Consider the following 24,754-nt stretch of genomic DNA (forward strand, 5'->3'; position numbering starts at 1 on the left):
CTGGCTTTGTTTTGGAAATGGTAGTGCCTTTAACGGTGCCCAAACATGAGAAATGCAGTATGAGAACTGTATTGTTTTGACTAGGAACCATAGTCTCTTGCATTTTCCCTCACTTTTTGTGTGAACATAATCTTTGTCACGGCAAATGTGATAATCTACCTCACTGAGAGTAAACTGTGAATTGTTGCACAGCCTGGCAGGGTGAGAACAACTTGTGACACTGAGGTGCCATGCTCTGGTTTCCTGCTGAGAGCTGGAAGCAGCAGGATTTCCAAAGCCCTGGCTTGCAGCATCCCTGTAACCTGAAAAAACACTCCAGGGAGCTCAGACACTGAGCACAGAATCATGGAATCACAGAATGGTTTGTGTTGGAAGGGACCTTAAAGACCCTCTAGTTCCACCCCCCCTTCTACTAGACCATGTTGTTCAGGGCCCATTCAACTTCCAGGAATGGGGATCCACAACTTCTCTGGGCAACCTGTGCCAGGGCCTCAGCACCCTCACAGGAAAGCATTTCTTCCTAGTACCTGATCTAAACCTACTCTCTTTCAGTTTGAAGCCATTCCCCCTTGTCCTGTCACTACATGCTGCCTGACAACTGTGTGTTTGAGGACTCAAATCTACCTCCAGCCTTCAGAGGGTAGGGCCTATATTCAGACAAAACATGGATTTTGGGATACACTTGACTTCTAGGTGCAGGAGTTCTTTGAAGAGGTGGCTTGTTGGGTGTTTCAAGCTCTGCACACTCAGCAGTTGTTGTCTGGGAATTCAGGCAGTTGTTTGCTTTGTGGGTTTTGCAGTAATGTCTTGGCAGGGACTGAACCAGTAAGTCACTGTTGTATAGCTCTTCAGTAGTGCCTTGATTCATCTTTTCACTGGACTGGGAACTGCACATTTTCCATGAGGTCAGATTTTTGGCTCTGGCAATTCAGTACTCCTTTATCCATGGGGAATCAAACATTGTCGATTTACATCAAAGATGTAATTCCTTACATTTGTGGTTGCTGCAAATGCTGCTCTGTGAACTTCTCCAGAAGACAAACCCAACACAGCCCCTATTAAAAAGGACCTTTGGGAGACTTGTGTGGGAACAGCCCATCCAGGGCTCTGGCTTTGCTAATCTGCTGTGCTTTTGTGGAGCTTTGAGCAGTGTTACCTTCAGGTCTGGTCACGTCGACCTAATCTTTCATCAGTGCTATAAATTGCTGATAAATTTTCTGGCAAAACCTTCTGGCTCCAACATCCCAAGGAAATCTCTGGCTGGAATTGGGCTCTCCCACTACCAGCATGGCAGGGGACAGCTTGCCTTTCCAAGCACAGCTGAGCAGGATTAGCCAAACCACCCTGTCAAGAGGAGGCTCTGTTATCCCATCCTCACCTTCCCTGGCAGACCACAGTCCTGCAGCAGCTGCTGGGGAGAGGCACCTTGCCAGGAATGCCTTGCAGAGAGCAGAGCTGCAAAGCAGCTCATCCATCTCGCTTGGATTACTGTTCCTCTGCTCTCCTTTTCACTGCTCCCTAATGGAGCCATGCTCCTGGGCCGTACAGGGATTTCGGTGCTAACACAAGAGTCTGCTCTACCCTCTTCCCCTAATCATATTTCCTGTTGCAGAACAAACCTGTGTAAGAACATCCACCAGACAAATTATTCCTGTGAAATCTAACCCCTTCCTGATTTCACTGGCCAGCTGGTGCTGGGGAGGACCAACCAGCTGCAGCTCCCTGGAGACCAGTCCTGCCAGCAGGTCCTTCTTCAGCATGATAATAGTTTATAGCTGGAGAGCCAGCATCTTCCTCAGGACGTGAGGTCTGAGCTCTCAGTGAATCAGCTCCATCCCACCAGTGTCACGTCTGCCTGTAGCTGCTTGAGGCAGATTTTTCCAGCTGCTCTCTGTTGCTTGTCTGAAAGCAACAGTCATCTGGTCAGGACCTTAGTCAAAACATATTTCTCAGGAGAATAACAGTGGAGTGAGGTTGTTCCTTGGTCAAGGAGCCCCATGCAAACAACAAAATTTCCCAGTGGAAAAAAAGTGTTTTACTTTACAACACTTTTGTTTGTTGGAGTTTTTTTTCCCCCACAAATAAGGAGGTCCAGCTGTCATCTGGCTATGGAGTTCTGCCTGTGCACAGCTGAGGTGCTGATGTTGGTCCAGGATGTGCAGACCTGCAGCAGTCACCGTGTTGCAGGTGATGGGAGCTGGGGGGACCTGCAACCTCCCAGACCAGCCAGGATTGTCAAGGTTTTCCATCTGCTCACCCCAGAGCCCCCAGCAAGCCCCTTGCTGCCCGGGTTTGCCTGTGGCACTGTCCCTGAGCTGGGGTGCCCAGCACCTCTGGGAGCTCCCCACAGCCAGGCAGGAGTCTGTTGGAAATTCGGTGGAACCGCAAAACTCTTCAGTTCGCACTAATCAAGATTTTCCTGATCAAATTGCATCCTGTGGCAGGAAAATCCCTCACACATCGTTGTGGAGCTGTTTACTACAACCCATGAGTGTAATGTGCTTACTCTGCTCCCTGGGAGGGGATGTTGAGCCAGATGCTTGTGAGCACTGGTGGTTTTCCCTATTTCTTCATGTGCATTCTGCACACAGAACACTTCCAGGCTGGCTGTTCACATGCAGCTGCTTGAATCTTACTCTCTAGAAACAGGAACATATGCAGGACTTTTTCTTCTGTTTTACTGTTCCAGTTTTTGCTTTTTAAGAGCTAATAAATATTTTGTGTTGTGTGTTACCTGGCTCAAAGGAAAATCCTGATGCCTTGTGGTAAGCCATGACTACTTTATATTTTAATTTTATTTTCTGTGAGTGTGTGTTTGAAACTCAGTGTAGCTGTTCAAGTGTAGTGCAGAATATGGATTGACACATACCATAATTTCTATATAAATTTGAAAGAGTTTTCCAGCACTTCTTTATTTTTAAGTGGCACTGGTATTTGTGTTCTTGAAATAACTTTGGTCGTATCTGCACAGAGTTCATGGGGATGTTTAAACTATGTATTTTCAAACAAGCATGTGTGTATTTGTGTGTGTGTTTACACCATTGTTGGACCAATGTGTCTCATCCCTTTCCAGCCACATTCTGGCTGTTCTGAAATCCTTCCTGTGGTCATTCCTAATTTAAGTGTCTTATATTTTTTTCTTTCATGGGAAGATTTAAACACCTTTTCATATAATTAACAGTACTTAGGCTTGTCCTAATTCAGCACTGGCTTGCTGATAAGAGCTGTCAGTAGATATCATGGAGGGGCTGTCTGTCCTCCCCAGGCAGTTATTCTGGGTTGAATGTCAAAGATCTGCATGTGTAAGGGAAACCAATAAGATATTTATGTGAGCCATAAAGGGCTGCTGTTTGCATTGGTGATTCCTGGTCACCATATGGGATGGGGAAGGCACAGGAGAGGAGGCCAGTGCTGCTGTCCCCTCACACTCCAGGAAAAAAACACCAGACCTCTGGGAAGATGCTATTTTAAATGCTCTGAGTTGCAGCTCAGGGTTCAAGGACGATTCTGTGATGGTGATTTGGACCTTGCCCTTTCTCCTGCCTGTGCCAGCTGCCCTGCTCGTGCCCTGATGCTCTGGAACTGGCTCCCCACCCTGCTCATGGCAGCAAAGGCAGGATTAGACTCCGGCTGCGAGGTGCCTCCAGGACTCACCAGCTGAATTGTGCAGGAAGGAGCACTTCTCCCAGCCAGGAGCACTTCTCCCGGGGGGCTTGGCTGTCCTGGTGTCCCTGTGGGATGTGCCTGCTCTGGGTGTACTGGAGTCTAGCAGTGACTGTGGGGGTGATGGATGCTCAGCCCCCGGCAGATCCTGCCCTGCCCACGGCAATGGCAGTGCTGCATCCCCACTGGAAACAGGCAGGAGGAAAAAATTAGGAGAGTGGGAATTGCCATGTCCCCTGGCACCCCAGGTCAGGGCATTCAATGTACAGAATATCTGTCTTTTCTCTCGTTAGTCCCACTGCACGCTGATTGCACCAGAAGTCCTCTGCCAACACCTCTGTTAACTCTCCAGTATGAGACATTGGATGGAGTTTAAAGGAGAAGGGAAATTTATTTTGCTTATCCCAAGGGCTTGGAGGCTTGAGGAGGAAAAATCACTTTTAAAAGATGAAACAGGAGAAAGCCAGGAGTCTGTCCTTACTTTGGGAATGTGAAGTAAGGCCTGAATGGTGAGATGGAGCATTGGCTCCTTTTGCTGCCTGTGCTGGTGCCATCAGAGGCAGCTGCTCTCTGCACATTGGGGATGCTGCTTTGCCCATCGTGTTGCCTTCCCCATGCACAGCCTCAGGGCCAATCTGCAGTGTCTTGCTCTGCTGCCAGACTTGTTTTCATAGTTACTGTGAAAGCCCTTCATGCAAAATGTTTCTGCTTAAATAAGAACTTCAACCTCTTTTTTTTTTGTATGTCTATTTAATTCTGGAACAACCTGAAAACAAGATTGGAAGTAATTACCACAGGGCCAGGACTTGGACTCGTGATCCTGATGGGTCCCTTCCAACTCAGTATATTCTATGATTCTGTGGTTCTACTTTTACCACAAAAGTAATTACTTTGGGGGGCAAATGCTGCTGGGGAAAAAAATGGTACAAGGCAGGGCAGGTGGCCAGTGGAGACACTGGTGCAATGCCTGCCAGCAGCACATGCTGGAGGGACACTGGGCTGAGACCTGGGAATTCACTGCAGGCAAAAGGCTGAGTGTGGCCCTGGCAAGAGAGTCCCAGTAATGTGTCAGCCCCCCTCCAGTAGCACTGCAGCAGCTGTTGGATTCCTGGCTGCCATCGCTCTGGTGACACAACTGCTCTCATGGAATGGCACAGGCTCTGAGCATGGTCCTGCACTCAGGTTTGCAACAGCACCACGGCAGCCAGCCTGGGAGCTTGCTCTGCGTGGTCCAGGAACTGCAGCTCCAGCTGGGTTCAGGATTGCACAGAGATTTAAGAGCTGTGCCTTTCCAGATAAACTAATTTTTGAAGCTGGGCTCAAAGCCATGTGGTGGGAAGATTTAGGACTTCCCTAAGGCAGCCTCTGGGCCAGGTGGGGGACCAGCTGTGTCCATCTTCCCCCACAGCAGGATTTGGTGGGAGGAAGCCAGTGGAGGTTGTTTTCTAACTGTTAATGAGCACCTACATGGTCAGAGCCCAGGAGGCTGTGGTTGGGTCCTGCTTGACCTGTGGAGCAGGCAGGGGGAGACAGTGTGGATGAGAACAATTTATCTTTGGATGTTTTCATGTTCTCTGCTACAGATGGGCTCAGAGCTCAGTCTCCTGGGTTAGAGGTGTTATTTCTGTCTGCTCTTGCCTGAAGAGCAGGAAGTGGTCCTGGAACAGCCCTGGGCTTTGCTGCACAGGGCCAGCAGCTCCCACTAACTCTGGACAGCACAGATCTGAGTCTGCAGACAGGGAGGAACAGGAGCAACAGGGGAAATGGCACATTTCTGGGAACAGGAATACACAGATCTTCCCTGTAAACCCTGTATCCCCTGGCAGAGCCTGCCATAGCCACAGGACCCAGTTGCAAACAGTGCTCGTGGTGCTGGGACCAGCCAGGTCTGCCAAGAGCAGTTGTGTAGCAGAGCTCTGCACACAGACAGTGGGTCTTTGCCTGCCCCAGCTCCTGCTGGGAGTTGTGGCAGGGCCTTTCTATTCTGGAGATAACTTTTAGCTTCTTTTACATCTCTCTCTGGATGTATTTGTGGCCTGTTCAGCAGCAGTTTTTGCTCTGCCAGCTTTACGACTTCATTTCAGTTATTTCTGTAATGCCCTGGTGCATTTAGCAGCAGAATTTGGGCTCTGGCATGCCAGGCTGTGCTTCTGATCCCCTCCCAGCTTGCTGGTCCCCAGCATCTCCCCAGCCTACCCTGCACACCCCCAGCCCCCGGAGCCTATTTTTGACATAGGCTGGTTCCCAAGTGCAGCTACACGTGTTGGTCACTGCTGTTTAATTCCTCAGCACACCTTGTAAATCTTTTCCACAAAAGTTTTACGTGCTCTGGTGTGCCAGAGCAGAATCCAGTCACTGAGTCCTGTATTAGAACTGACACTGTGCCACAGTAAGAATGAAATTATTCTCCCAGGCTCTGCTAAATCCTCAGCCCAAGCCCAGCTGCAGGGGAGGGAGAGTCAGAGCAAGTCCCTGTGTGGGCAAAGGGCATGTACAGGTTGTGGAAGAAACTGCTCAAGGAGCAGAAGATGACTCAGCGTGAAGACAAGATCCAGCAGGATGTGGACACTTTGGTCAGGGTGTGTTCTCAAGGTAGGAGACACATTCCACACAGAAACCATTTCACTGGGAATTGCAGGAAGCTGATGATGGATGTGTGTAAGGGGTGCCTCATACACAGCCGGGAACCTGCCATGGAGTCATCTGAGAGGGAGAAGGAGTGTGTGTTGTTTAGCTTTCAGCTGGATGGGCCTTTCTGGGAACAGCACTGATTACAGAAAGCAAAGATTTCAGCAGAGCCAGCTCCATGGCAGCTGCCTTGTTGGCTTACATGATACAGGCACATTCAAACAGCTGCTGTCCCTTTCTAAGACGCCATCAAAGCCAGGATAGTAGCCATCAGCAAAGAAATATGGAAAACTGAGGTCTCCACTCACCAAAAAAGTAAATATTGACACTGTGCATTGCTAGAGAGTCTGGATTCCGTCCACCATTTCCTGAAATCCCGTGATAGCTGTAAGTGTTTCGTTTATTAGTGCAAAGAAGGGGTTTCTTTTCTTGCAACACTCAGTCTGTCTCCACTGCCTCATGCTGCTCTTCCTAGCTCGTCTCCTCATGGTGACATCCCCTTTCCAGTGCAATCCATAACACTATGCTGGAGGCCACAGGTCTGTTCAGAATTACCGAGTCCTTTATTCCGGCGCCTTGGAAAGAGCTTGTTTAATGCAAGTTCTGTAAAAGAGACTGGCTTCCCTGAAACATGAGGCAGTTAAGAGGCTTTTACAAGCCATCGATTTTCCATGCCACTGGCAATTTCAAAACCATCCCTTTGGATCAAATGACTCATGCTATTCGATACCAAATGGTCTGTTCATAGCTGGAGCCTTTTAGTTTTTATTTTGCTCAAATAGAAAGCTGCTTCTAAACATAGACCTGCATTGCAAAGTTGAAAGCTTTTATTCTGAACTATCACATCCCCGTATTTTAATCTAGGATGACAATGAATTGCTTGACAGAACCAACGTAGCACAAATGGGATGAATATATCAAACATGTTTTAACCAAAAGAGATTTGGCCCATTTTTTGCATTTCACTCCATTAATGATCTTTGCCAACCACTTTGCCATTTGCAATGAAATATTTCAGCAATGATGCTGCTGTTCCTTTGTTTCATCAAACAGAAGCAGATTTTTACAGAAGCACTTTTTAATTTCTGCATGCAGCTGCATATCTGTCAGAGTCCAAGAACCCAACTCAGGGGCCTCTCTTGCTCTTTGAAATTTCTTATTCAGCCCGGAGGCACTTTTACAAGTTTGCTTTCCCTGGGCTTTAGTGCAGAGCAGCTGTGAGGCTCTGGGACCTGACCAGGCTCCTGGAGGAGGAAGAAGCTTCTGTGAGATGTTCCTGAGCACATAATGACTCCAGAAGTCAGTCACCCAGCTGACAAATCCCAAAAAATCTAATTCATGAGCAAACCAGAGGAGTCAACTTCCAAATACAGTTGCAACAGGGAAGGCAGACAAACAGGAAACAATCCCTGTGGTTTTTCCCATTGCTGGGCACAGAAGTGTCTTGCTGCTGATACTGTGGGGCTCCGAGGAAAGGTGGGCACAGGAGGGCAGAGTAGTGAGGGGCTGAGCCCAGCCAGCAGTGATGCCACCAGCCACAGTACTTGGGGATGGCTCAGAGCTTTGCCAGGGCACCCTCCCAGGGCTTGCTGGTGAGCCAGGGCTGGTCTGGTTTCAGTTACATCTTCTTCCATGAGCCTGTCATCACTTCATGACGGAGTCTTTTGCAACAGAACCCCATTTACAGAATTGTCAGTAGGTTGCAAATTGTCTGCCTGTCCCTGCCCTGACCTCCAGGCCATAAGGCTCTGGTCCAATATGTGCAGGGATTTGTCCTTGTCTGTCCCACAGCTTGCAGTTGGTAAGGTCGGTACAAGCCAAGGTCTGAGCATGTGGCCTTTATGCAGAGGTGTGCCCTGAGCCACTGATGTCTTTCCTACACATGGACTTTGCTGGAATGGGGTGTGGATCCTCTCCAGTGTGCCCCTCCAGTGAGCTCCTCCAGGACCAGCTTGAGGTTTGCACTCACTCTGGCAGGGGGAGAAACACAAGCATCAGGTACCAGAACAAGGAGAGGAAGAGAGAAGCACCTGTAGTTTGCAAAGGGAGTTGTTTTGGACAGGAGGGTGGCCAGAGGAGGCTGGAACAGCAGGCACTGTTCAGCACCAACCTGCACTCACTGGTCCCTCCCAGTGCTCCAGCACCAATGCTTCTATTGTGGAGCCCTATTGTTGCAAATCCCAACTACGTATTTTTTCCAACCCAATTTTCTCAGGAATTGACCCAATTCTTGCACTCAGGAACTGGCATTCACCCTGCTGGCAATGGTTCCCATTTTTTTCAAATGATCTGCCCAGGATGACCTTTTCTGCTTAAATAAGCTTACACAACAAGAATATGTGAATGTTAAATTCTAATCTTGCAAAACTCTGAAAGCAGGGCCATTTACCAGCAGCAAGGGACTTTTCCCCCCCATCCTTTTCAGAAAGCAAAAAGGAAAAAAACAACCAGCACTGTGCAATTTCAGTGAAGGGAGAATTCACTCACAACCCCCTTACCCCCCCAAATTCACAGGGCTCAGGGTTAGCATGACTCATTTCTGCTACTTTTTGCTATGGAAAGATGAGAAGGAAGATCACCAACCACAGGTAAACCCCCCCATGGCCTTCTGGGGTTGTTTCCCAATCAAATGCTACTGCAGATCAGGACAGTAGTGGGTCATGAGCTTGCTGGTTCCCCACCTCAGAGCTCCCTTTGGCACCCATCAGGACTAACTGGTCCTCACGATTCGAGTGCTCTTCCTCACACTCCTCTCTGTTTTCAAAGCCATGGTGTCACCCAGCTCACAGCAGCTGGTGTCTGTTCCTGGAGACAGTTTTTACAGTCAGACATAGGGGATCACTTTTTACCTTTGGCACAGTAAGAGTTTGAAAGGTTCTGAAATTTTCCTTGCAACTGCCTTGGAAGTCCCAAAAGTTCAAAAGTGATCTTTTGAACAGTCTTGCTCTCCCCATTGTCACCTACTGTCACAGCATCTTGTTGGAGCCAGAGCCAAACGCCTGTGGAGGTGATGGGAACAGCTCCACACCTGAAAGGTGACTGTGCCCCCTGAGGTCTGCACGGCCAGGGCAGCAGGCTGGCAATGGAGAGGATACCTGACAGGTGGAAAGGGCTCTGATCCTGCCTTTGCTGCTCCAAAACATTCCCATTGACTACAACTGGGAAGTGATAAGTCATTCATTCAGGCCTCAAATCGAACAGTGACACCGTAAGTCTTGTACAGGTGCTCAGAGGAGAATTTTCTTCCTGACAAGAAGCACTCCTTCAGTTCCTGACACCACTTCTCATGTTCTTTGGATGTCTGAACTGTTTCTCAATATGCCTAAATTTGCCCAAGGGAAGATGCAGCCTGAGCCACAGCCCATTGCTTGTCAGGGCATGGGCACCACAGCTCTGCTCTTTCTGCAATGTCCTTCTTTGCCCCTCCTGGAGGGGAGCTGCTGCAGCCAAATTCCTTCAGCTCACACAAGGCAACATGGAGATGGCTGGCCCGTGCACTGCTGGCCTTAGTACAGCAACAGAAATCATCAGGTTGTTTTTCAGCAAGATGTATTCGGTGAGAGAATCCTCCCCTGGGGTAAACCAGGTGTGGTTGAAGCTGCTGCTCCTTGCACAGAGTTCTCCAGGCTGGAGCCAAGGCTGTTCTTAACCCCTGTTTGTCAGAAAATGTCTTGTGTTTTCACTTGTGCTGCCATACCTCTCTGAGGTGCTTGTTCCAAATCCTAGCCATAGGTTGCTCCCTGTCTTTATCTTGTATAAAGTTTGGCCCTTTCACTTTCAGCTGTGTCTACAGAGCACTGGAGGTGGTCTGTGTAGCAGCAATTAGCTTAAGACAAAAATTGCATGTAAAAAAGGTCATGTTTCCTGCAGGGTGATGCAGGAAAGGAGGGATGAAGTAGATGGTGACAGGCATGGCCACACAAGGCTCATATGATATGCCCAACCCACAGGAGAGGGCGAGGGGATGGATAACTCTCTATATTTCCTGCAGAGCTCTGAGAGCCAGAGAGGCTGGACTTGATCCACAGCCATGAAGCTCATGGGAAGGCACGGTGGTGGGTCACACCAGGGCTGGCCCTGGGGACCCCCAGCTGGAGCCCCATGGGCCGAGGCGACGTGTGGGGCCGCGGGGGGATGCGGGGCCGTGGCTCCCAGCCCACCGTGCATCACCAGGGCACACAGCCCACCCTCCTCCTGCCATTTGGTTCTCATTTCAGTGAATCATTTCAATATTTCAAGCACATCTTTGACCTACAGCAGCACAGTGGCAGCAACAGTTTCATAAAGCACCAGCACTTCATAAAGCCCAGCAGTGACCCCTCAGGTGCTGTCTTAGTAAAGCCTCTGGCCGTGTGGCAAGGGCAGTAACATTGCAGTGAGGCACCTGATCCCGAGGAGAATAGAGGAGGCCCTTAAAAAACCTCAAAATGTCTGTGAATTACAAAGTTTTGAGCAGAGCACCCATGAGGCTGCTGAGCAGCTCAGCACTCCAGAGGTAGATGGGCTCCCATGCACTTGGAGGCCCAGGTAAGAGCTCTTTGATGGTTTTAAATCTTGCAGTGAAAGCCTTTGTTTATTTTGGCTTGCCTTGTGAAACCATATGAATACATTCAAAGTGAGTGTATTGGAAATGAAAAAAAGCTTCCTCCACCAACATTCACACGCAGCCCTTGGATGCTGCTGTTCACCAGCTCTGGGTTACAGCTGCTCCTTTCCCCAGCTCTGTCAGCCAGCTCTCCACATCACCGAGTCCTTGGACTGAATTTGGAGACCCTTCTGAGACAGAGACTTGTGCATACAGCCAGGTTTGTACTGACACAAGTTTTATGTTGTGTTTGACATGTTAGGATGTAATTCTGGTCATTTCTTCTGACTGGAACTTCTCCATACATTCTCATTTCACACTGAAACAGAAAAATTGCTGTAGTAATAATTGCTGTAACTCACGTAACTTATGTAATAAAACATTTATACTTATGTGATGTAATAATTATAATTATGTACTGGATTTGGGGAATTTTATATTAATTTAAATTGCAATTAGCTGTTAAAATTGTTGTGTATTTTTAGTTGCTGCCATGTGTTGCCAGCTAGAATTTCTGGTTAATTTAAAACACACACACACACACACACCCCTGCCAGCACAACCTGTCTCCTCTGGCTCCTGTGAGTCACTTTTCTCAATGTTGGCCCCAGTCCTCAGATTTCTAAAGTTCCCTCTGACTGGAAGTTCTGCCATTCAGCAGAGCCCCATTTCCACGTTGACATCCTGTGGTTGCAGGTGCTGACTAAGCAGCTGTGCCAGAGTATGACCTGGGAGTCCACTTATCTTAGCCAAGGTTGTGGAGTCAATGTAAAGTGAGTTTGTAACCTCAATAGATCTCAGAGATGCGGTGCCTGCTCACACAGATGCCAAGTTCTTACACAAGAGGAGCTTAAGCAGTGGCCTCAAGCTTTCAGAAAGATTAATATCCATGTCTATAGCTATTTATATACCTGTATCTGTATCTATATCTATATATTTCTCTCACTCCCCCCCCATCTATCTATACCTGTACCTGTATCTATATGCAAAAAAATTAAAAACCACGTGCCTAAAAACCTGTAATGCAATACTTTCTGGCATAGGGAAGCGTGCTGAGCTGGCAGTATCCACAGGCAATAATTCCTAACCACCTTCAGCATGAAATCCGAGGGAAGGAGTAGTTCCTTCCCTGGAAGCTCTGCTCTTCTCCCTCTCAGTCCCCACTCCCCTTCAAAAATTATTATGGTAACTAAGAATTCTCACAAGCATTCCTATCATTCCTACCAATTCCTGAAACAGGAAAGACAAAGGCTGGTGATAGTTGCATAAGATATGTCCCTTTATTGGATAAGGCCAGGCTCAGTCATTCTGGCTTTGATCTTTTTTTATGAACATGTCAATGGTCCAAGGGGGGGGTCAGTCTCTCAGTTGAATCACTCTTTCCGCAGAAGACACTCAGCAGGCAGCTCGGTGACTGAGGCACAGGCTGACAAAAGGATGTGCTTAGCTAGCCAGAAACTATGTCAGATGAAGCCAAAGCCATCCCTGTGTTGTCATCAGCAAAAGTTACAAATAAGACGCCCCTGGGAAATGATTAATCCGACTTGGTAAACGAGTGAAAAGGCGCTTGTTGTCAGTGCTCAGCCTGCAGAGGGAATACCCGAGCTCCGCGGATGTGCTGAAGCCTTTGAACTCCGCTTTGTTTCTCCAGCCCCCTCGCACACGTGCTGCAGGACCAGTCCTCCGGCTCCGGCGGAACCCCGGACCTCCTACCTCCAGATGGCTCCCCAGAGGCTCTACACTCTCTCCGTGATGCTGGTGTGGAGCTGCGTGGTGGCCTCCTCCTCCTCCCACTTCCCAGGTAAAACCCAGCGTGCTCTTTGTGCTCCTGCCTAACCCTGCTTCGTGTTCACTTGGGCTCTTTACAAAGTTAGTCCTTCAGCCAAAGCTTCTCGTGCGTGTATGGGTTTGTGTTTTGCAGTGAGTGGCTGATTTATAAACCTGTAATCCATTGTCTAAACATATTTTATGTGTTTAGTGGATATTTTTCTGAGTGAATTTGAAAGGAACAGAAACTGCCTTTGGTACACAGTGAATATATTGTTTGATACAGAGATATCAAATATAAATACTGCTCGGATACATCAATGCTCCTGAGTGTGGTCCCAGCTGGACAGACTGTGCTAGGTGTAAGAAACAGAAGGTTTAATCATACTTGGAGAATAATACTTTCTTCTAAAAAGTGTTTCTATGCAAGCTGTCATCCATGGCAATGGCTCTTCAAGCACCCTTTGCTTCAAGCCCTTGAGCACCTCTTTGCTGCACTGCACCTGCCAGCCCCAAGTCTTTTGGCCTCTGTTAGCTGGGGCTTTGCACCCAAAAACTTTCCTTCTCCAGAGGGATGGTGAGCAGGTCTGACCCTCCCTGCCACACACAGTGCACGATGCAGAGGTAAAAAACTTGTCCAGGAGGCCACTGAGAGACTCCCTGTCCTGCCAGGCAGCATGGACAGAAATCTGCCAGCAAACACGCCACTGCCACGCTGAGCAAAGCACACTGCCTTTAAAATGGGTTTCTGCAGACATGAGGCTCACCTGCAGCCTCTGTGAGCAGCACAGAGAAGTGCAGACATACAGCAGGGACGTATGGGGGGCACCTGACAGGCTGCAATTTTCCCACTGGCAAAACAGGCGGAAAATTGCAAACCCTCCTGCTGCTTGCACCACCTCAGACAATGGCACGGCGTGGAGCAAAGTGGTGGGAGGCAGCTGGGGATCAGCAGGGGTGTGTCACCGAGGCAGTGATGTTGGCAGGAGTGTGCCCAGCAGCCAAGGAGGGGTGGCCATGGGGGCTGTGACTGTCTTGCCAGCACATCCCTCTACCTGAGTCACCACCACGAGCGTCAGGGAGACAAGTTGTTAATTTGTTTTTTTCAAGAAACATTCAGGAGCAGCTTTCCTTCAAGGCTAGATAATGAAATAGAGTGTTTCTAGTCCTCTGTCCTGTCTGAATGATGTGAGACTGGTAATGTAATGTATTATTGTGAGAATGAGAAACTGCAAGAGCAGTGCTGACATTTAAAAAACAATCAGATTCCAGAATGCAAGTCACATTCCAAAAAGAAGCTTTTCTGTTCCCTCTGAAATCCAATCAAAATTTATTTTGCAAGAATTGCTGTTTACAATAGCAATTGTTTAGGGAAAATATGGCTGTTTTGCTCAAGATCAGGATGTAAATAAATTTCAGAACATTATCATTTCCAGTCAGAAATTCCAGTTTTGACCAATCTAATCCCCTCTTGACAGCTCATCACCAGACTCATGAGAAAGGCTTCTAGCTTTTTGGTTCCTTGTTTGCATTGCTGCGATTTATCCACTCAGGAGGAGAGCCCAGCTCCCAGCCCTGCCAGCAGGTGTGGAAGTTCTCCCTCCTGTTGACCCCCACAGCTCTCAGCCTGGTTTGGCTGCTGGGAGGAACATCCCTGTGCCTTTGTCCCCCTCCCTCCTCAGTCTGGCTGTAAATGGCCCTTCTGGATGAGCCACTTATTCATTTTTAGCAGCTGCAGCTCTTGGAGCACTGTTCCTACAGACTTGCTGTCCCAGTGCTGCTTCTGGTGCTTTTGCATGTCTGCAAAGCCCTGGGAGGTGGGTGAGGTGCCCTCACCTTGCCCCCACTCCCATGCTCATCAAGAGCCCAGCTTGAGCACTCTTTGCATAGGCAGAGCTGCCTGTCCCCCTGTTTCCCCTCCTCTGCCCATGCTGGGAAATCTGTGCCTGTCTCAGTGTAGCCATATCAGATCCTCTCCTCTGCAGGAAAATGAATACAAGATGCTGCATGTGCAGGGCTGTGCCCCACTGGAGCTGGAGAAAGCCCACTACTCACCTTGGAACCAAGGACTCACAGCTGTGGGAGGGAGAGTCCTTGTTACACAGAAAAATACATAAAATCTAATTTTTCTCTGAATCATTATAGTCTATTGTTCCCCGCTCCAGCATCGTCCTAAATACATTGCCATGATCTCCTACTTTGACATCTCCTGTAATAACAAATCTCCCATGGAGCTCTACATGCTGGGAAAAGTGGGATCTTAAAACTGCTGCCTGGAGTGTGTTTCATTTTGGAGAATTCCCACAGAAGAAACAAACCCTCCAGCGATGTACCCTGCAGACTTTCCAAGGAGCACGTTAAAGTTTGATTTATGTCACCATGTTCCACTGAAAAATATTCTCAGAGTCTGCTTGCACAGTGGATTTATAGAAAAAAAATAAAATTAAAGAATAGTGTAAATCCTGATGAAGACATGAAAACGGTGTCAGAGGAGCCGGTGACCTGGAGGCCAGATTCAAACAGAGAAGTGGTGGCAATGCTGGACTGACACTGCCAGGAGATGGGCTCCAAATCACTGTGAAATAAAGTGCAGCAGATAGGTAGAAACCAGATAGATAATCTCACCTTTAGACAGTGGAGAAAAATGACCTTAGATGTTACAAAATTTGGCTTTGTTTGAGCTAATAAAACTGAGTACCCAAACAGTTTTGGTCATGTGAACGACAGCTCCACACAGAGCTGGACCTGCCCTAGTATGGAATTCATCTGTAATACACACTGATTTATTAGCATATAGCAGCACCTTACAGTACCTTGGTAAAAGCCAGGCTGACTGTAAAGGCACATTTTTGCATAGCTGATACATGTCCAAAATAAGAATGATTTTAACTTTCCGCTTTTTTGCCTTTTTTTTTTCATTAATCTTTAATATACTTGAAAGGAATATTTAAAGCAATGTGGATGATTTGTGTCTGTTACAGTTAAGGAATATAAATCCCTCTGACAGCATGCTGGGATCTGTCATACTGTGTTCGTGCATGTGCTGAACACAACGTTTGCAGATACTTGTCCTGAAAGTTGGTAAATATCATGAGTTAAAGGCATGCAAATATAGGACATGAAAGGTCATCCAAGGACAGTTGCTTTGCTTAAAGCATCTTGGAAAAGAATGTCAAAGAAGTGGCATTCTATGGGCCTTTCCAATGGTCCTTGAGTGTTTTCTCAGAGCATCAGCAAAAACTGGTTTTTGGGGGCAGAGCTTGTGGAGAACAGGCTATTAAATAGCCAGGGCTGGACCTGAACCAGCAGCACTTCCCTCCACATCCAGCAGCTGATTTTGTCATATCATCAAACTCCACAAGTGTTTTTTTGTTTGTTTTCTTTACTCTGACACTGTTTTACCCTCTGCTTTTTTTTTAATGTAGTTGCTCCCCCACGAGACCTTCAGATCACTGACCCTGGACTTCTAGGTCCTCTCGATATAGAGTGGAAACCTCCACCCGGCGTACAAACCTCCAGTGAATGCACAGTAAAATACAAGTTTGAATATTGTAACACTGGTGATACAGACTGGAAGGTAAGAGTTAATCCTCCTAAATCCACCCTACTGTTCTGCCTTCAGTTCCTGCACAGGTTTATGTTTGCCTTTCAAGGAGGAGTGGTACCAAAGCAATTCCAGCTTTCCATGAAAAAGCCAGGCTGTTCCAGTGGTTTGAACCTTTTGCCAAACAGGAATGTGTTTCGAAATGTAGCAGCAGCAGCATCCAGAGAAGGGGCTGTTTCTGTCAGAGGGCGGAGTGTTTGCTACCCAAAATAATCCAATAACATCTGATATCATTCTTCCTTGTAAAAGACATTACACTTTCTAAAACATCCTTACAGGGCTGGAATCGAAACTCAGTGTCAACAGATCCTTAGGGATGCAAAGTGGTGAATAAATAGAAGTTTCATTAATTATCCTAATATTCTAACATTCCCTTTACCCAAAAGGGAGTTTCCAATTACCATTTACCTTTGCCTTTCAGATACAGTTGACTCTAACTCAGCTCTGTGATAAAATTGTCAGTCTTCTCACGTTGATGTGTAGTAGGGCAATGGCAGACAGGCACAGCACAGGAAGGGTTGTAGGAATATATTTGGGGAGTGCTTAGAAGATGAAAGCTTCTGCAGGGTTAGGAAGGTAAATGGAGTGGGGAGAGGAGAAACCCAGCAGGAGGCTGTTTGGTTGGCACAAGGTACTGAGGAAGACATGAAAAATGTGGATGTGCCCCAAGAACCCAAAACCCAGGTTGGTATCCTGAAAGGAAGAGAGGTTTTTTTGCACAATCCTAAAGCTAGAGGTCTTGCCAGGTCAAGAGACCAGGCAGAGAGGGGAGCAGCCAGTGGGCTCAGCAGAGCTGTGGAGCACAGCTTCTTGCTGGAATGGTTTCTGCATATCCTGCATGAACATCTGCTTCATCTGCCCAAGGCAGCAAAGCCAAGGCTGCCAGGCTGTGTTTGGCTACCACAGAAAAGGGTTTTGACCCAGCTATCCCATGGGAGCCTGCAGAGGTGGAAGATCCTGTGTCAGTTATGGACTGCAGTTGCGAAAGGTGCTCTTCGACCTGACACTGGTCGTGATGCACCTCACACTCCCAGATGTGCAGCACTGTGAGTCTCTGCAGATTCTTCTGGGATGACTGGAACTGGGATGTAAAAGAAAAACAATTGCAGTTTCAAAAAGCTCATCAGAATTCCCAAAATCACAAGTTATGAAACTGTCTTATACAAGGCAGATCTACAGACCAGAAAAAAATCACCTCTGGTACCTTGCCAAAACCTTGACCCCAGATGAGGTCATGAAGAAGAGTTAGCCTGAAAAAAATGCATTGGACATCAGCAGAAGCAGATGTCATCAATGTCTGCTAGAAACCTGATTCAACAGGTTCTTACCCTTGGGGACTGCTGGGCTGTGCCATCACAGTTCCTGCTGCAGCACAAGGATGCATTTGATCCCATGTTACTTTGTCCTGCTTGGGCTAATGTGACACTTCCATCATTTATAGCCCTTGTCAAATTAGTTTCCCTTGCATAAAGTAAAGGGGAGTAAGCTGAGGAAAAAAAAAATAGAATAACCTCCAAAAGAGGTGCTCAAAAATCCCCCAAAAGACAAAGCCCTGTGGTACTCAGTGGTGAGCCTGTGCTGCAGTGCCTGGCTGCTGGTCCATCTTTGTAGGGTGTGTTTGTGCTTTCCACAGGAACTAGCCACTACAAGACACATTGTTCCTTCTGTTTCTAATTATCTCAAGTCATGAACAAATGCTTTTTATCTGGATTAGTAGTGATGTCCTCATCAGATTGTCTCCAGTGCTCCTTGCTGCTGGGGATCCCTTTAAACAATCTGCTCCCTCTTGTCATTGCTGGTGTCCTGCGGGTGGAGGGATTGAAAGCCAGCAAGGCTGGGCACAGCAGGTGGTACAATAGTGCTGGAGAAGCCCCAGGCGAGTGAAGCAACTCAGAAATGTAAAGAGACATTGGAGCACACAAAGGAGCCTGTTTGCAGCTACAGTGAGAGCAAGGGTAGCTAATTCTGCAGCCCACTTAGCAAGAGAAGAGGTGCTTAAAAAGTCTGTCTTTCAACCAGGTTATTTTTACTAGGAGGCTAAAATTCAGAGTTGGATTTGACCTCAGCAGGACTGCTGAAGTGAAGGTGCAGACTCTGCTCGAAGGACGGTGTACCAATGGTGTGGAGGTGCAAAGTGGCTGGATTTCTGCTACCTTTCAGGTCCCACTGCAAGGTTAGGAGCAGCCTGTGATACCTGGTGCAGTTTTGTGCTTTGCATGAGCCTGTTGCATGAACCAATGCTGGCCTGAGGGTTGCTGGATGGGAAAGACATTGCAGGGCTTATTGAGGGATAAGATGCCAGAGCATCTCTGCTTCCAATGGCTGTGGTTGAGGTTACTGGGTACCTGGGGATCGTTTCCTGCTGTCTGCACCCCAGCTCTGCTCAGTTGCCCTGCAAGAGCTCCACTGCTGAATAACAAGGTCAGTTGAGCATCTTCCTGCTCTAGGATGAAATGGCCTTTATAACAGACAGAGCACTTGGCAGTAAAATTATCTAATAACGCTGACTGGCCTTTTTTTTGCTTTCTTTTCCTTTCTTTTGCTTTCATTTGCTTTTTTTTCCTATCTTTTCCTTTCTTTTACTTTTCTGTCTTTCAACTGTAGCACACAATTGTTCAAAGGCATAAAATGGTACTTCTGCTCGGCCTGACTTGCTGAATAACTGGTACATTGTTTCCTTCTCATTCAACAGGAAAACTGGAATCACAGGTCCAGAATTTCCACTGCATCTATCATGACTGGGAATACCTCAAGTGCACTTGGCAGCCAGGTCTCCTTGCTCCTCGTGGAGCACATTATGGGTTATATTATTGGTATGTATCAGCAAACTAGAAAAATACCCAGGCAGCAATCCAGTGAAGCTCTCAGGGTACTAAAATGCCACAGTAAATATGCTTTTTATGGCTGGCAATACTATTGCCCAATCCACCCAGGATGAGCTGAAACAATGTCCCAAGCAACACGTGCCTTCTGGCAAGGGAATATACTCAATCCCTGCTTACTTTCTTGAAATCAGGCTCATGCTGTACTTTGCCAGGTCACTTCCTCCTTTCCTTTTACTCACCCCCATGGAGTGTTTTCTGCATGTTGTCCACCACAAAGACTCGTGCTTTCCCTTTGCTGAACACACCTGGATTGTTCTGGCTGCACATTTCCCATGGTCACAGTGCACATATCTCTATAGGACAGGATTCAGCATGAGCTTACCAAGCTTCAGTGAACCCTATAAAAAGAGTGGGGCTTCTTGGCCACTAAGAGTTTTAGTCTTCAAGTATATTTTCATAGCACATCTCATACAGGCAAACATGCTGCTGAAATGTAATAAAAATGCATGTTTCTCAGCTGTTTCTTTTAAACTGCTGCCTAAATTCTGTCCTGCAGGAGGAACATAGCTAGAATTAGTGGTTTGGGACAAAGTGAATGCTGTATTTGGTCTTCATTTGCTATGCTACTAAGGGAAGGATGACTAGTTAGTCTGGGTTTCGTGTCATTGGGCTATGTGTAGAAAGGCATAGCTGCATTTTAAAAAGAACTTCCATGTAGATGTTGGAAATAGTCTTCAAAGCAGAAGCACTGACTTAAAAACATTTTGTTAACTGCAAAAGTCTGCTTGAGGAGAACCACGGAAATTCATGATTCATGCCTAAAAGGAAAACAAACACAAAACCTCTCAACCTTTATTTAATTGCTGTAACAAAACCAGACATTTGGATCTGGGACCCATTGTATAACAAGATCGGGTGGGAACCATGGCATCCTTTGATCCCTGTGAGCTAATTTTTATGTTACTAGTGCATTTTGACTTGGCAGGGGACCCTTCTGACCAGAGTCAGTGGCTGATGGTGCAGAAAGGGTCCTACAGGAGGATGGCTGTCTCTGTGAGCAGGGGCCAAATCCTTCCCTGGCTCCAGTCACAGTGTGGCACCTTGTAAAGCCTCCTGTGCTCCAGCAATGGGCTTGGGGAGAGATTGACACACCCTACAAACCAACCATTTGTGCATGTTAATTTGGTTTTTCCTCCTCCCCATACTTTTCCCTTAGTAGGAGTCCAGGTGGCTGATGCATGACACTGTGCTTCAGATAGGCTGCAAACGGCAGGGCTTGAGGCTTAGGTCTGATTTAAAGAAAAAAAAAAAAAAAAAAAAAAAGGAAGGCGGCCTCTGTTTTGGTTACTTTCTGTTTTCCTACACACTGCTAGGTACGAGGGGCTGGACCAGGCAGCACAGTGTGATCACTACATCCAGGACCACGGCGTGAACGTGGGCTGCACTCTGCGAAACCTGAGCCAGGCAGAATACCAGGATTTCAACATTTGTGTCAATGGTTCGGCAGCAGCCACCCCGCTCCGGCCACTGTACAGCACCCTGCGCCTCCACAACCTGGGTAAGGAAAGCAGCAGGGCTCTGGGCACCCCCACGGCCACCACACACCCCAGGCTCGCACCTTGTGTGAGGGGGCTCCAACAGATGTGGGTGGGTGGCTGTAACATGTCTGGGTGGATTTCCCCTCAGAGAAGGGGCTCTGGGGGACTTCAGTGTCCAGGAGTGTTTGCAGGTGAGCAACACCATTCAGTGCACACCCCAGAGGGTCAGAGGGTCCCTTCGAGTGCTGGGTTCAGCAGCTGGACAGCTTGGGACATAAATGGCAGATGGCAGAGCAGCTATGGGGTTTTTGGCTCTAGCAGCACCGTCACAGAAATATCTTCGTTTACTCCCGATGGAACTGAAACCACTGCTCTGCTCTTTGCAAGCACAGGGGAGCTCTTTGGGTGTTGCTGTTCAAACCAAGCTAAAGACTGGGAGGAACTGAGTGCAAGGTGTGATGAGGTCTGTCAGAGCAGAGGTGGATTTCAAACCCATCAGAGACAGGGAAAGGAAGCAAAGCACAACATGATGTGCAAACCTTACATGTACTTGGTCTTTATTATGGGCTGATGCATTCACCCACATTCCAGAGAGATAAAGGGCTAGTCCTCCAGCTAAAGCCATGGGCTAATGAGCAGGATTTCTGAAATCAATTAGTGCTGCCATGTGCTTCATATGTGGCTTTGGGCATTTGACATAAACCAATCTTTCCTGGGATTCAGAGAGTGTCAGGCCAACACTGCTGTGGTGTGTCAGTGCAGGGGCCAAGGCCAAGGGAGGGCTGGCTGGCTGCAACGTGAGGGGGGCATGCCGAGCACAGGGCTCACACCCCAGTGTTTCAAAACCCCTGCACTGCAGCTCAGAACAAGGACCTTGTCCAGCCTGTGTGCCAAGTCAAAATAAATAACACACCCTCCAGCCTCTGTGACATCCTGCTCCTCCAGCATCCCGGCTGAGAGCAAAGGGAGCTCAGAAATCCCATCAACAGGGAAAAAGGGACGGAGGGCGGTGGTGATTAACTGAAGCCTTTCCACCAGGAGCTGTCTGAGTGCACCTCTTGACCTTCTCTCTTTTTGTCCCCCTTCCAGCCAAGCCCTCCCCCCCGAGGCAGCTGGTGGTGTCCATGTCTGCAGCCGAGGAGCTCCGCGTGGCGTGGAGCCCCCCGGGCGGCCAAACACCGCCCCAGTGCCTGGAGTACGAGGTGGAGGTGGCAGGAGATCTGGAGGAGGCCAAGGCTGCCTGGGCGGTAGGGACAACACACACCGTGCCACGGGGAGGGGCAGGGGTGGGGGAGCCCTGCTGAGGGCAGTGGGGAGGCACCAGGCTGCAGGCAGCGTGTTGTCAGCTCCTCACTGCCCGCCTGGTGCTGCCGGAGGAACGCGCCGACCGGCTGCTCCACTGCACATGTTCCCACTTAACCCCCTGACCTCCAGCTGCAGCCTTTGCTTTAGGAGGAAGAGATCACAGCAGGAGTCTCCCAGAGAGCACTTTCTCAGATCTCCTGCATGTTACCTCAGAAAGCTGTCATCAAGGAAATTTAAAGGCTGTTGTGGTTTGTTCCCTTGATTATGATGGCACAGCTTGGTCCAATAAAACTATAATTTGAATTTCTCAGAAGAAGTGGCCTGGGACAGAACATACCTTTTATGCATGGTGTTTTTTTCCTTGTGCATTATTCAGGTGCAGTCTGGCGAGCAAAAATGAAAAGGACTAATTAATCATAGGGGATAACTGAGGGACATTTTTTCTTTAATTACCATATTCTACATATGAGTTTTCTTAGGTAATTGAAAGAAAGATTTCCTAAATTAACAGGCATAAATGGCAACATACATGATGGCATCCCCAGAAAGAGTTTGCAATATATTTGTCTTCATTATCATCTTGTTGGCATTAGCCGGTCCAAAACTGTTATGAAATTATTTAAAACTGCCAAAACATAATCCAGGGGTTTGCAGAGCCTGGACAGTATGTTCAGGAACATCAAGTCATGGCAGAGAGCTACTGGTGGTGGCACATAATTCCTTGACTATTATTCTCTGTGCTTTGTTTCTCAGCCTGTGTTGACCCAAATGGAGACTGCTTGCACAATCCCCAGAGCAAATCAAAGCCACATTTCATGTGTTCGTGTCAGGGGCAGAACAAATATTTTTTGTGCTGACCAGGGCTTTTGGAGTGAATGGACACAGGAGTGTTTCTCTGGTATGGAACCCAAAGTAAAGTGTTTCTTTTACATCCTTTATAAAGCCTGTTTGGGACCAAGTGCTGATGACTGCCCTGGGTATCTGCTGGTGTCCAGCACTGGAGGTGGGATGCTGGCTTAGTTATACCCTCAACCTACTCCAGCACAGCCATTCCTACAGCTTTGCATCTCCAGGGCACTGGGCAGGCAAGCCTCAAAATATCAATGCTTCTGCTCCAGCAGCTTTCCCCAGGGGAGAGGCACATAGTGGTGACTACATATATACACAGGAAATAATTACCCTAAAGGAGTATGTTACCCTATACAGTACTATATACCTGGCATATATCTGTAATCAATAAATCAATAAATAAATATCAACATAGAGGGTAACAAATGTGGACACAGTGAGTTTGCATCTGAGTCCAGGTTTTGTAAGAGGTAATATAATCCATTCTAGCATTTCCTTATTTGCTGTCATTTATCTTTGCAGTGTCCAGAAAAGAGGACAAGCAGCTATTTATCCTCATTCCAGTCATTCTGAGTTTGTCAAGTAGCCTCATAATATTTATGTTGATTGGCCAGTGCAAGAAAAGGTAAGCACCAAGGCAGCCTCTCCAAGCAATGTGCTTTTTTGTGGGTGTCTAGAACTATTTATAACTACAGTTATAAATGAAACAACATATTAAACGTCTAAGGGACAAACATTAATAGATGCTGTAAGACTGGACACCGAATAATAGTTTATTTTCAGTAAACAACCTTCCTAAGTGTGTCTGTTTCTGATATGAAATGCCTCTACAGCAACCCATAAACTCACAGCAGAGACTCAAACACTGCTCATAGGAGCCCCGACTGCTTCTGTTAAATGCAGCAGTTACTTGCATGCACAGCAGCATAAATAAAGCCATTATCATGCCCCAAACCACTCAAGAGCAGAGATTTGTACTAGCTGTGTTAGAGAAGTGCCGTTTTAATGGCTAAAGCCTCATTCTCTATGCACTCCCATCCCAGTTGTTTGCATTCACATCAATGATGGTGCATGGGGAAAGCAGATGCAGTGGATGAATTTGCCTGTATCCAAAGTATTGGTAATGGATACTTTCTTCATCCCCTGGGACTGATGATTATTATCTTTTCCTCGTGGCCATATAATGTAAGCAAGTGGGTAGCTTTTCTAACATACCTTTTAAGGCATCACTCATGAGGGAGAACTGGCTATAGAAATACTTCTGTGTGGTCCTCAGAGATCAACTAACACCTGTTTAGCAGTCAAATGCATCGAGTCTGACACACTGTCCTTCATCTTTGCTTTGCATCCACCTTTCAAATGTTTTGGTGTGTGAAATTTAAAAAAATGTAGGTGCTGCTAAGAAATCTGTGGAAAGCAAATGCTTCCAGCATCGCCACTGGGACAGGACAGTGTCTGGCAGGGATGCTGTAGCGTGTCCTCAGCGCTCTCAGTACTGGGAATAACAGTCTCTGTGCATTTCAGATCCTCAGAAGGAAAACCATCAGAGGTGTCTGTGGGATGTTGACTCTGCTTGGGACTGCTGTACCACTTGTGTTGGATGGGTTGCTCCTGGCACATCATCCCAAGGGCAGCTGAGAAGCCCTGAGCTTTCCACAGCCCTCAGGGCTCTTCCCCACCTGCTGCCATTTGTGAAGCCGGTTGTTGCAATTCAAGTCCTTCACGGACCCATGGAGGAGTTTTAAACTGACCCTGCAGGGAAACTGGAAGAGTTTTAAGCTGACTCTGAAGCAAGTTGTTTCTGATAACCCCCGCAAGGGAGAGAAAGGAGGCAGTGGAAACTGCTATGAATAAAGATAACACGTTGTTCTGTGGGTTTGTTTGGGTTTTTTCTTCTGTAAGGACTTTAGAAATCTGTCACCAGCACACACACACTGAAGGGCAGCACCTCACACACAATGCTGTATGCATGCAAAACCTGCACCTAGCC

At 47.5% G+C, this 24,754-nt stretch overlaps 1 protein-coding gene across 1 annotated transcript; it reads left to right on the forward strand.

Moving 5' to 3' along the window:
- Positions 1 to 2,692: 2,692 nt before the first annotated feature.
- LOC113988374 (interleukin-13 receptor subunit alpha-2-like) lies at positions 2,693 to 24,629 on the forward strand. Its single transcript, XM_027721895.2, has 10 exons — positions 2,693 to 2,765; positions 12,528 to 12,677; positions 16,069 to 16,220; positions 18,267 to 18,420; positions 18,940 to 19,060; positions 20,446 to 20,630; positions 21,700 to 21,857; positions 22,669 to 22,813; positions 23,287 to 23,389; positions 24,289 to 24,629. The coding sequence occupies exons 1-10, from the start codon at positions 2,756 to 2,758 to the stop codon at positions 24,329 to 24,331; spliced, it is 1,221 nt and encodes a 406-aa protein (XP_027577696.2). The 5' UTR covers positions 2,693 to 2,755; the 3' UTR covers positions 24,332 to 24,629.
- Positions 24,630 to 24,754: the final 125 nt, after the last annotated feature.

This window comes from Pipra filicauda, unplaced genomic scaffold (genome assembly GCF_003945595.2).
Source record: "Pipra filicauda isolate LSUMZ 115617 unplaced genomic scaffold, ASM394559v2 scaffold9_size5747161_pilon, whole genome shotgun sequence".
NCBI classification, from domain to species: Eukaryota; Metazoa; Chordata; class Aves; order Passeriformes; family Pipridae; genus Pipra; species Pipra filicauda.